Source organism: Platalea leucorodia (assembly GCF_965183815.1).
Source record: "Platalea leucorodia genome assembly, chromosome: 6".
NCBI classification, from domain to species: domain Eukaryota; kingdom Metazoa; phylum Chordata; class Aves; order Pelecaniformes; family Threskiornithidae; genus Platalea; species Platalea leucorodia.
Window position 1 is genome coordinate 53,315,735 of NC_138828.1, and position 13,344 is coordinate 53,329,078.

General features: G+C 40.7%; 1 protein-coding gene across 3 annotated transcripts in view; it reads left to right on the plus strand.

The window, feature by feature from the left end:
• MTUS1 (microtubule associated scaffold protein 1) overlaps positions 1–13,344 on the plus strand; it is a gene marked incomplete at its 5' end in the record, with an annotated part of 93,407 nt that overhangs the window by 77,345 nt on the left and 2,718 nt on the right. For all 3 annotated transcript variants that reach the window (XM_082316154.1, XM_082316153.1, XM_082316155.1), the window contains 6 exons: positions 6,783–6,997; positions 7,533–7,638; positions 8,655–8,728; positions 8,833–8,928; positions 11,456–11,572; positions 12,911–13,008. In XM_082316154.1, coding sequence (XP_082172280.1) covers positions 6,783–6,997; positions 7,533–7,638; positions 8,655–8,728; positions 8,833–8,928; positions 11,456–11,572; positions 12,911–13,008 — 706 coding nt within the window. The remainder of the gene's footprint in view (positions 1–6,782; positions 6,998–7,532; positions 7,639–8,654; positions 8,729–8,832; positions 8,929–11,455; positions 11,573–12,910; positions 13,009–13,344) is intronic.

The window sequence follows — 13,344 nt, forward strand, 5'->3', positions numbered from 1 at the left end:
GTTGTTTTTTTTTTTTTTTTGAAAGCTTAGTTCTTTCTAAGGGTGCCTCACTCTTAAATGATCTTCCCATAAACTTGTTACCTTTGTGCTTTGATTAACAGCCTGCTGAGCTCAGATGTGGGACTCCCGTTGCAAGAATATGTCATTCAGTAGGTCGGTAACTAGAAAAAACGTCAAATGCAGCTGAGCTTGATGGATCTGTGACGCCCGAGTGCACAGAGCTGTCAGCCAGCGATGCTGGCCGGCGTGCTGCTGGACGAGGTCGTCAGCCGTTCCCCTCACGGAGCTGATCTTACTGGGTCAGCTCTGCAGGAGCATCCAAATGGCAGCCTCAGGCTTGCTTCCCTTTGTAAGGTTTCCAGACCATGCTTTCAGTGAAGCATTTGTCTTTATGCAGCTCCTTTGTCTTAACCACGTCACACGTCTAGCCTGTCTGTACTTCTCTCCTCAGCATGTAAAGGAAGTGGATTTAATCACAGAAATGAAAAACTACACAGGTCTTCAATTCTATCTAGCTTTAAAAAGATTTGGTTGTTTGGGTTTTTTTTAAAGTTAAATAAATAAATGAAGCCAGCCAGACCTCATTTGTTGACAAGGTGTGAGAAAAGCATTCTTCTAATGGTAGCTTTAGCTGAAAATAATCTGTTTAAATACACACCTGCTAATCAGCTTTCTATTGCCACTGTTAAATGGATATAGCTGAACTTAAGACTTCCATAGGCTGTTTTGATGCAAGTACTGTGAATTTTGATTTGCAATATGATCTAGGCACAGATCGGCTCAGAAAGTTAAGTACAGTTTGAATCTTATTCTGGCTGTGTGGAGATGTGTACATGTTTTGTGGAGTCCCAGCTGCTGTGTTTTTAATGCGTGTTGGTTTGCAGTTTGGGAACAGGCAATCTAGGAAGAGGAACCAGGTGTGCCCACCTCAGTGTAGTCTGTGTCCTGCATGTTGCTGAGTTTGAGAGGAACGTGCAGCCTCCTGCAGCTTGCACCCTGCACAGTTCGGACTCCCCTGTTCCTTGCTTTGAAGTTTTGATTGTGCGCACTCCCAAGTTCCTTGATTTATCTTGCCAAACCAAACTGGCTTGCTGTCAAATTGTCCATTTTGGTGGGCTATTCTGTATGACCCTTTCTACCAAAATAGCTTTTTCTTTAATGATTTAAATATGCATTACGATCCCACAACCTGCCTTTGGCAGCAACCACGTGGCTGTGCAGAGCGTGGGGAAGAGTGTTACCAGGCACTGCTTTCTGCTCTCGGTAGCTGGAAACACATGTGAGGGTTAGCAATGATGATGTGCTTGGGGATGGGCTTTTTTAAAGGAGTTCAAATCCATTAACAGTCGGGTTCTGAACTTGCATTTCCTTGAAATCTCCAGCCACAAAGACTAAACTTTGTGGTTTGAATGTAAATGCCTCGGTTCTGGGAGCCTGGACCGGGTACGGATGTCCTGTTTGTCACTTGTTTCCCTTCTTATTGAGATGCAAGCTAGTGCGTAAATTATTTCTAGTTACCTGTTTAATTACGTAAGTAGAAATTGCACAGAGCTGCACATTTCTTGAGGTACGAAACTACTCCTCTGAATTAATTGCACTCCGAACTGTTTCGGAGCCTCTTTGCAACTATGCTGGACATGATCCAGCTCAGTCCTGCTACAAAACAGCAGGTGCGGAGCTGACTCAGCCCGTGCCCGCCTTGGCCCTTTGAAAATTGCTGTTCGTGAACCTTTTTCAGTGGGCTGGAGAGGCTTGCATGTACGTACAGCCAGCCAAATGCCTAACCCCTCTCTCTCCCCCCTCCATTTGCTGCATTGCAATTGATAAACAATATTTTCTTCAAAATACCTTCATGCTATTTTTTAGTAATAAATGACCTTTAAAATGTTTTGGAGGTTGTGATAAGAAAAGACCGTTGTATTTTACGGACAGATGGAGTGAATGTGATTTGGTTTTCAGGTTTTGGAGATCCTTAACAATAGTAGGTAGACATTCCTATCAATTATTTGGGGCAGGGCCTAACTAGCCACAAGTCATACGCTTGCCTGCCTGCTGACACGGTAGTGTTTGCAGCGTTAGAGGATAGGAACTTACTTCCTGGCAGATATCTGAATGCTTCACATACATATGTATTCAACCATACCCACTTAAATGTAGCTTAAAGCATGCCTCTTTTGGTCTACCTGTCTGAGACCAAAAATACGAAATGTGGCTTAATGTCCTGTACTGTTAGTCTCGTTATAGAAGTAGCACCAAGAGAAACTTGGTCATAAACTTGAAAGCATGTTTGGGTAGAAGAATTTCCAATATTGAGAATCTGCCAAAACCATGAATTAATTATTAGATAACAGTTTTTTTGAAAATATTATATGGAGAAGGAAATGAGCCTCTGTGTCTAAAGTAGACTCACTGATCAACAGAATGTAGACAACAGATCTTGCAACGTGAAATACAAAGTTAGAGCAATAAAGTGTTACGTGCTGTGACATAACACCATGTGAAATACTTGATGTTTTCTGGTAATTATCCCCTTCTCACACCCCCCACGTCTATTAAAATGCTGCTAGTTTACTGTCCTAGTGACCGCTGTTTCAAAATGTCAGAACAGTAATGGCTTTTCATAAATTGTAACTAGACCAGTGAGTGACTTAAAGAATTTCATGAAGATAACTTTTTTTTCAAAACAATTTAATTCAGGATTCAGAAAAAAGATCTGTTAGGTTTTATGTTCGTAGAGCTATGGTTATGGCAACTTCTAGGGGAATGTAAGTGGAAAAATGTTTTTATGCAAGCAGTTTAGTCATAAGGACTGAATTGGATGGTTTATATTAGTTTTCTAATTGGAATAAGAAAAACTAAATTTTGTAAGGAGGAGATACTGCACAATTGTTAGGTCTTGGGGATACTAAGGCAACTTTTGTAGTCCTCTCCTTCAGCTGGTGCTACTCTTCGTGTGGTTTGGATCTGCTGCCGTTTGCACTATTGCAGGGAGTTGCCATGTGCCTGGTTCTCCACGCTTCTCTCTTGCAGGCATTTATTTTATGGTTCTGGCACATACAAAGCTTTGCAATGAAACACCCAAGATGGAAGTGGCCATTGCTAACTGCAGATCAATGGTAATTTTACATGTCAAAAACAGCATTTCTGATCTGAAGTTACGCTCTTACCAAATCTCAGAAACTTCCTGTGATTGCCAGAGGTCGTGGTTCTGCCCAGAAGAACCAGGCTCTTCGTTTGTAATAAACAGGTGTTAAAAAGCCTAAAAATACAGATTAATCATGTTCCCTGTTGTAATAATACAGGGAGAGACAGCGTTGTATGATTGGGAGGAGAGGCTGCAACAACCAAATGGGGGAAAAAATATTAATGGCTTTGCTATTTGAATAAAGATATAAATCTTGCTTCTCGCTGCCAAGTACACCATTGCATATGCTCTATTCTTAAAGCTTAAAATTCTTTAGTGTTACAGATGAGACTGAACAAACTTAATGGACAAATGGATAGCACATCTTTTCATCTGTATGTCTTGATTTTTCTCTCAAATGCTGTTGGACCATTTGTCTCCTGTTGTTTTCCTGCTCAAGTTCTGTGGTCTGTTATAATGTGTGGCATAATTGCGGAGGGAAGCACTTTAAGAAGGGAATGGAAGCACGGTAGTCATGTAGAAAAACTGAAGCATGCCCTTCAAGTGTCTCTGAAGTGGATGAGAAATCGAAATAGAGATTTTGTGTGTGCTATTGGAAGAGTACATGTTCCAGTTACAAATTTTTCCTCAAAATTAAGCACCAGTTCAATGAGAAAACTCGAGTAACCATGAGGCTTTGTTAGTCAGGAGTTTTGCAGCATCCCCTTGCAGGGGATGAGCGGCCAAACTAAGGAATTAGTTGCCTTTTTCGTGGCTTGTACCTTTCTTAAAACAAGGCAGTGTACAGTCATAAAATACATGATTCAGTCTGGAGACGGATAGTGCTGTGCAAAATACTTGCTGCAGACACTTGAATCTCGAGTATGGGGACAAATTTTGGTTTATGAGACTTCTCATAATTTCAAATTGACAGTTCTTCGGTTGGTGCTTCTGCCGAAGCTTCACACGCGCAGCTTCTTGCACCACCATGATACCAGGAGCTCACTGGTGGTGTGGTGGTGCTGCTCCTTGTTTGGATGGCAAGGATTCAGGTCAGGCTTGCCATCTGCAAGGAAGCGTTGCAGCCTCCAGCTTTGCTGGACACGGATGTTACCTTCAAGGTAACACAACATTCAACTGCCAATGCAAGTTTTAAAAGTTTTTGTTTGCCTTTGCAATTCAGATTTATGAGAAGACTAATGTTACAAACTGGCCAAACGAGAACTGATGTGTCTGTTTTCTTTGACAAAGGGCGTGGTTTGCTCTTTGCTTTTTTCTGAAGTGTTTTGCATCATCTGAAGTTCTGCATGCTGACATTCAGAGATAAGACAATGATAGGCAGCACATTCCTTTAGCTAAATGTAGGCAAATGAATGGCTCTGGCCTTACAAATAAAGAATTGGATGCTTGCCTCTTCCTCTGTTTGTTTTAAAGTGGATCATTTGAAGCATTTTGCTACAGTTAAATGAGGCATGTGAGTTGCCTGCCTCTCAGCTGTACCCCTCTTACTCTGCTGTAGATGGTCAGATCCATTCTGCATGTGGTTGGCTGTGTAATGTCTCCATTTGGCTCGCTGCCTGGTTCTTTGCATTATAAAATAATGTCCCCTACCTATGATGTTTCCTCGTCCCCAAAAACGTGGCAGTACAAGCATATTTATTGAATAACATTATGCCAATGCAAACGATAGAACTGTGAATGCTAATTCTTCCTTTTTTTTTTTTTTTTTTTTCTTTTTCCCAAAGAGAGCAGTTATAATACAAGTTTGTGGAAGGAATAAAGATAGGGAAGTAAAAATCTTCCTTGGTGGTGGTATAGAAAGTATAGAAAACTGAAATGTGCTTGGGTTGCAGAGAATCATAGAATTGTTTAGGTTGGAAAAGACCTTTAAGATCATCAAGTCCAACCGTGAACCTAGCACCGTCTAGTCCACCACTAAACCATGTCCCTAAGCACCACATCTACCTGTCTTTTAAATACCTCCAGGGATGGGGACTCAACCACTTCCCCGGGTTGTGGTACATTTCAGTTGAGCCTTTAGTTGCATCGTTGCCAGTCATGGGATCAACAGCTTGGCTTAAATCTGTCCTGATCAGCAGATCTTTCATACAGACCTAGCGCAGAGCTAAGCCTGCTGTTAGAACTGGTTCAGGTAGACATGCATGCAGATTGATTTCCGTGCAGCACAGCTCACTCTTACACTTTCTAGTTCAGCTGCAGGTTGCAAGTGTTGGCAGCAGGGCCAAGACTTCTTTACAGTTTCCTTAAGAGAGTGCAAGTATCATTCATCAAGTTACTCACTTGCTTTTGATGAGGCATAGCAAAGAGGGAATCCAGCAGACACGTGTGTAACTTGAGGCACTCTGCTGGGGCAGGCTGCTTTTCCTAGAGCCGAGCCCAGTATTGCGCTGGGAATTGGTCCTTGAAGATACTGTGATTTATGTATCTTAAGGCTCAGACGTAGCTGTGGTGAGCATTTCCTGCACTGCCTGTGCAAAAATCCTTGAATCTTCCCCTGCTTTTACATAGAGTTTATACTGTTGGGCAGTGTGCCAAGCTGCTATAAAGTGTATGTATGCATGACTTCGCCTGTATTTGATTCAAGATCAAGTTAACATTTTAGTTGATTTTTCTTTTAAGTAGACACTCATCTGACTAATTTATTTTAAACCAAAGCACTAGAGTCTGTATAGAAGCAGTTTTAAGGTCAGTGACCACACGCTTGTGTTCGAGGTCCTGTTTCACTGGGCTTTGGGTGCAGCTGGAACTGCATAAGGCGCTTGCTCCAGTTGTATTAACAGTAGGAAAATGATGACCCATGTTCAGGCCTGTCTGGCTGGAGTTGGGAATGCTAAATTTCAAACTCAAAAGTACAAGTTACTAACTTCTGTTTTGCCTTTTAATCAGCTGTAAACATGGGGAGACAAACCTAGGCAGTCTTCTTAGCCGACCTGTGTTAATATAAATGTAAAGAGAATTACACAGCATTTCTTTCTGTTTTCTTAATACTCTGCACTTTCTGCCTGAAACTATTCTATATCTTGCCTATTTAAATATCTTGGACATATGCATATTAGCAGTGCGTTTCAGATTGGCGGTTCTGTATCGCTCTGTATCGGGCAGTCCATGTCAGGCTAGAATTCCTTCTCTGCTGCATATCTGAGTGTAAGTATCATGTTGAATGGATGGTCTTCAGGATATTAAGACTTTCAAATTTAGCTAAGTGGTTTATATATCAAAAAGTGAAGTACTCTGACAAATACACCACTGAAATGGGATCAAATTAGGTGAAGTAGCAAATCCAATTATTTTTTTTTTTATTGGAGCACTCCAGTGTCTCTCCTGAGACATTCATTCTTCTATGCCATGACAAACTGTCACGCTTGTGCTTTCCATATGGGTTCCTGGCTTAACTAGACCTAATTAATTCTCAGTATAAGAAACACTGGATTCTTTTTTGCAAAGATTTTTTCCTGTGTCCTTGGAGGTGGTGCTCATTTCATGGATATATTATAATTTGTCTTTCTAGAACCGTGTTGCTGTGCAGAGTGTTCACTGCCTTCAATACTTGTAATGAAGATGATGAAATTAGCATTGAACTTGATCGAATTACTTTTCTCTCTCTCTTTTTTTTTTTTTTTTTTTTTACCATCTTCAGTGACCACTTCTGCAGCTTGTGAGAAATTGGAGAGAGACAGGAATGAACTGCAAGTTGCTTATGAAGGCTTTTTGCAGAAGTTAAACCAGCAACATCACAATGATTTAGCTGAGCTGGAGGAGAGACTTAAACAGTTTTACACTGCAGAATGTGAGAAACTCCAAAGTATCTGCATTGAAGAAGCTGAAAAGTACAAAGCGCAACTCCAGGAGCAGGTTTGTGACATTTGAAGTAGAAATGTTCTTTAGCAATTGCTTTCTGCTACAAATAAGCCTTCAGATAATACTGGTTTTTTGATTAATAACGGGGTTATTTTATCTAATGTGAAACTCCACTTTGTTGCAACTATGAAAACATTACTACACTAAGCTGTTCAGGTCTTAAGATTGTGTTTAAACATGGTGGAGATTCCTTGTGTTCTGCAAACTTCAATGACTTCTGGGGCTCCACTGGTTTATTTGAGGCAGCTTAAGCCTTAAGATTTATAAAGACACACCTGGCCTGTGACCTTGCTTTGCAACAACTCCGTGTGTGACAGATGCATATATCATCCTGCTGGTAGTGGTAAACTGTAAGGCACCGTTCTCATCTATTAAGTGTTGTATGTGGCTTGGCTTTTCCTGTGACCATCTATTAAGTGCTACCTAGACTATTTAAAACATGCTCAATATGCTGCATAAAGCCATTAGAACAATACTTTAAATGAGGGTTGACACGTGGGGGGCGGGCAATCATGTTGTCATATTGCAGGTGGACAACTTAAATATCACACATGAAAACTTTAAGCTGGAACTTGAAAACAGCCACTCAGAAAAAGTAGAGGAGCTGAAAAAGGAGTATGAATCCTCTTTTTCAGGCAAGTATTTTGTATTCAAGTACATATGCTATAGTACTTCTAGTCACAAATAGAAATACTCCAACTTTTTCATCAATATGTCCATTTCATTGTTCTTGGCAGTCAGCTATGTTTAAAAACATTGGCTGAATGCCTTCTTTTGGAACTGCACAAGTTTCACTTTAAGTACCGAAATAACCATGATCCCATTGTAGTTGAATGAGACTTCTAAAACAGCATGAGAGTGGAGATGACTTTTTCTCTCAGTAAAAGATGTCTGAATTGCAGTCTGCCCTCAAAATCTCAAGTTAATGAGTAATCGCTCCCACCCCCCTATTTCTATAAGGAGCACCTCAAAATTGAAATTGAGGGTAAGTAGGGTTGTGTGCTCTCCAGACTGGCATGGGAATGTTGAGAAATATTACACGCTGTTTACAGTGTACGGGGGCAAAGGTTGTTTTTCAGGGAGGGGGTGGTGAGAGTGCTCAGTTTTAAATGGCATTGCATCTAATTGATTGAAGTGATGATGATTCCCACCCCCTCTCCAACTCCACTTGATAGCCAAGTTTCCAGTGATACTTTTGCGTCACTAAAACTGGTAACGCTTCCACTGCAATCAAAGAGCAAACTCCTCTTTGTGACATCTCCAAAGTAGGAAAGGAAATGTTTTTCCAGAAGGTTTTTGAAGACAAAATTTCAATTTTTGCTGTTTTCCCCCATCAAACTCAGCTTTTGTCAGATGTGGCTCTTGTGCTCAATTCATCTGTTTGTTGCATGCAGATGAATGCTTTCAAAATTGACAGGCTGTCAACTAATGAAATGGATATGCAAGGGGGCAATCAACAAATCTGAAGCAGCAATAAATCTGATACTTGGTACATGCTTTGAATCAGTTGATGATAAATGCTCTTTCCGTGTTGTCATTGACTCTCCATCTGTGCATATGTGTATTGGCTGGCTTTTCGTGCTGCTGCTTTTCAAGAAGAATTTTCATGTCTTATGCGGTATTAAAAATCTGCAAAAATAATTTGTTGCAGAGCTCAAGAGTGCCCATGAATCTGAAAGGAAGTCGCTTGAAGAATCCTTTAAAGAGAAGCAAGAATTGCTAGAGGTTTGTTAAGGATTAGGATCACTGCAACAGTCTAAAACTTAAAAGTCACTTTGGAGATGTGCACTGTATTCTTGGCCTAACTATACCATATCTTTTCATTTCAGAAAAAAATTGATGAATTAAAATGTGAAAATGACTCTCTGAGTGAGAAGTTGAAATTAGAAGAGCAAAAACAAATAGCCAAAGAAAAAGCCAATCTTGTAAGTAATACAATCTTCAAAAGTAATGCAGATGAGCAGATCTTGTAAGCCTGGGCTTATTTTATTGCATAGTATGAAAGGTATGCAATCAAGCCTGATAGGGCTCCCATACTTATTAATATTTTATGTAAATGGCTCGCCTGCCAGAAGTTTTTCTCAAGCACTGCAGTGTTGCGTATTAACCTTACCAATATAAATCTACAAAGCTGTTGAGTATCTAAGTCAGTGGTGTAAGTTATAACCTAAGTTAAATTGAAGACCTACGTGTATGCAAAGTTTGTACCATAGCTTTCTTCTAGAGAGTCGATAAATGTTTTGATGGTGCTATGATTGGTGTGGGCTTACATCACTACTACAAAACTCACTTCTTGTACTTGAGCCGTTAATGCATTTTTTCAAACATTGATTCATACTTGTTGCTGATTTATCCTTCAGATGAATTTTTATTTTGTCCTGCCTTTCCTCCCAAGGCTGCTGTTATCTGTGATGCTCGTCGGTTAGAAATGTACCCTGAGAGAGGTTTTTCACGCAGTGGGAGGGCTAGACACAGACATGCTTATCTTTCAGGTTACCTGGGAATAACCTGAATACCACTAGTACTGCTTATCCCATGAAGAGAAATTCCATGCTTAAAAACTCACTTTAGGACACTTCTAGTAGAAGTTGCCCTAGTTTTCACTGGAATTTAATTTATTTTTCCTGTCTTACTGCTTATTCTAGTGGCAGGACAGAGCTGCCGCAAGAATCTGTAACCACGGTATGTTGCTGTGGTTGGGAGAGATGATACCAAAGAACGTGTTGTACCCTGTGCTTGGGAGTTTGAACTGTGTTATGCAGGCATGCTCAGAGGTTTAATTTAAAGGAGCAACAGTCAAATGCCTTTACATGGTTGCAAATACACTTTGTATTCTGACAGCATAAGGCACATCATAAGTTTGAGGCTTCTCTATGGAAAAATACTGATTTGACCCACAAATTCTGTACTATTAGAATTCCCATTATCCTTTTGAAGACAGAGGTGCATTCCCAACTCTCTGGTACTATTTAGATAGCGTCACTTGATATTCCCAGCTTTTTTGCTAAAATCTTATTGTGGCCTTTCAGATTTTTTTTATCTGGCTCCATGTTCTACGAGTAACTGATGTGGTGGCTAGGATTTAACTTTAAAAAGACACTTTAAGACCACTGGGGCGGAGGAGGGAAAGAAAAAAAAATTAAATTTTGAACATACTGTAAGCTGCATTTAAACTTTTCAGGATCATTTTTCTCGCTGGCTTCTAGATTCTGTGTAAAGCCACAAAAGGGAGGAACAAAGTTCAGATCGTCTGCCTCCTGCTCTGAGGCAGCACAGCACACCCCACCCTCACACAGGCTTCTGTTCAAAAGCAGAAATGAAAGAAGACTCACTAATGCCACAGGCCTTAAAAACAGGCAGGAGAATGAAACGTGTAGGTGATGAGGCCCTTGTTACCCGTGAAATGTGCTGGCGCTCTCCTTGTGGGACTGCGCACCACCAAACTGCAGGCATTGCCCCCTGACTCCGGGGTTTCTGATGCAGCAGTGGAGCTGTTGCGCAATGCGGTACACCGGTAGTCTTACCCAAATACACTAGAACAAGTTTTGTTTGTTTTTAAAGGCAAACTTAGTTACACAACATACTTAATTGTTGATTCATTTCTGTTTGTGTTCCACTCAGACTACCTGGAAATGGACTGAGACTTGCTTTATTTCTCCTTACTTTTGCCTGTGAAATGTAGAGAATGTGTTTTACTGTGCGGTGTTTGAATGGTCCCTCACTCTGGAAAAGAGATCCTTGAGGAAACCAGATCTGACCCTGCCCTGTCCCACTCCTGCTCTCCCCTCCACCTCCTGGAAAACAGCTAAAAAAGAAAGTCCTAACTTGCTATATTGTAGATAAGTCATGGACGTACAGCAGTGCAAGATGTTGATGTGCAATTGCATTGCTAGGCTTTAAGAAGAATGTAAAAAAGAAAATTTTCAATTTCTGCTTATGAACCAGCTACCTTCAGACTCAAACCGGGGAAAATCAGCTACGGTCAAGTTCATAGCTTTCTGTTTCTGGTGCTTTTTGAATTACCCCAGCACCTGAAAACTCTTCAAATGTGTACTCTAATTACTTCTTGGGATGGGTTGTGAGTAATACGAAATAAATTTTGGAACTCCTAGCCTTAAAGGGAGCCTTTGGGCACTCCTGCAAAACAAGTTTTGCTGTGACAGCTTTAGTGCCTGCCTTTGACTCACAAGGGTTTTTCACATTTGCACGTAAAGTGTTTTCTGAACAGCTTCTAAGGAAAACTGCAACTGTCCGCCTTCACCACAGGACAAACAAAATCAGAGGAGAAAGTGGTAGCAGGTCTTTTTAGTACTGAAAACTGGCTCTTGATTTCACTTAGAACAAGTAACTGCCGTTACCATATTTATTTTCTTGCTCTTTCTAAATAGCATAGAAGAACTTAAATTGTTCCTGAAAGTCAGGGTACTAAGCAAACTCTGTGGAATCTTTCAGAAAAACCCACAGATTATGTATCTGGAACAGGAGCTGGAAAGTTTGAAAGCAGTGCTGGAGATCAAGAATGAGAAACTCCACCAGCAGGATGTAAAGCTAATGAAGATGGAAAAACTGGTGAGTTTTCCTTGGGGTCTGGCAGCTTTGGGCTGCGTCTCTGAGTTATGTTCCGATAATGAACTCAGGCTGGTCAGACTTACGTGCAAGCATTAATTTTTTTGTTTGTTTAAAAGGAAATATGAAATTATGAAGGGACCTGCTTACCTTGCAGGTACAGTTATATCTGCGTTGGGCTGTAATGTACAGAAGGGGAAGGAATCACCAAATGCTGTAAATGACCTTTTAAGACAACTACTGGTTTGCATAAACTGTTGCTAAGTTAGTATGGGGTTATCTGGGAGCCTCTTCCACATTTTCTTTCCTCTTCCCTCTCTTCTCCCCCATCCCTCAAATCAAAAATCCTTACCTGCTACGTTTGCTTGAGGGTTATGGAAGATAGACTGCACTGTCAGGAAAACAGTAACATGGAAGTGGGCCTACTTAAATAAGAAGGGATCAAATATGAAATGGAATAAATGTTTTCATCTAGAGGTGATTAACTTAGATCAAACATTTTTGCTATTATCTTCAAGCTAGTTGTTTAGCTGTGTGGATTTGCTCCTGATCTGTGCATAATTTCACACGAAAAGGCAATTTTGGGGGCAGAACTTGTAATTACTTAGCATGTTCTTATTTGTGGCAGGACAGGGTCTTTATCCTGGGTGGGCCTTTGAACACTGCTGTAACACGTGCTTAAGCAGGATTTAATGGGGAAGTACAGAAAGAGGTTTGGATACAAAGGAATATGCTCGTGTCAGTTGTTCGGTATTGTACAGCATCGTATGTTGCCCTGGTCTACAATTACTAGTAAATTACTAGTAAACCTTCATCTTTTCTGACAGATGTTGGCCACAGTATAGAAGCCCTCGGACCATCCAACCATTTAATCACTGTTTTTCCTTAACTTTTGATAGCATCCTGCAGCAATGAAGCGGGATCAGGAGAGCAACAGGGAGAGCTGTTTCCACAGGGAAGCTCTTGTCACATTAGCATGTTATTTCTAGGCAGCCTGCTGTCCGCAACAGCTTCTACAACTGCTGCCTGTCACTGGCAGAAGTTACTAAAACGCGCTGGTTAACTAGTAGCTCCCTTATCCAATCCTCCTTTGTTGGCATCTAATGAGCCCAGGTGGCAAAACGCCAGCGTTACGCAAGGATAAGGTAAGGGGGATCTGTTTGACTATTACAGAACATTAAGCTGTGATAGCAGGCCAGTCTCACGTTACTCTAGGTCTTTGCACTTAACCGTAACAAGATCTGCAAACTTCAGATTATGAACGTCTGTGATAGCTCAGTCAGTATCTTGATGAGTGCATGTATGGGTTTTATTTTAAACCGATCTTTTATTTTTTCAAAGCTGGAGAACAACACAATCTTAATGGATAAATTAAAGAAGGTTCAGCAAGAAAACGAAGAATTAAAAGCTCGGATGGACAAACACATGGAGCTTTCAAGGTGAAAAATATCTGTGGGCTTTTAGATGTTTTTATGAAGCCGGGGAAGGTGTTCCTGTGACAAGAAAGGAAATTCTGCGTAAATATTAATGACTGGGATTTTGTAGCACTCCGCAAAAGAACACGCCCCTTTCTTCCCCACTTGTAGCTCCACAAATGTGCATTCCCATGTAGAAGGACAAGCAGGAACAGATTATAAGGGGGTAGAGGCTCAGGATGTTCTACAGTGCTCCAAAACAATATTTCAGGGAAGAAAAAGCAACTCAGAAATATCATCTTATTATAGATTGGCTCTTTAAGTATTACTGGCTTGTGAGCTAAACCTGGTTTTACTTAC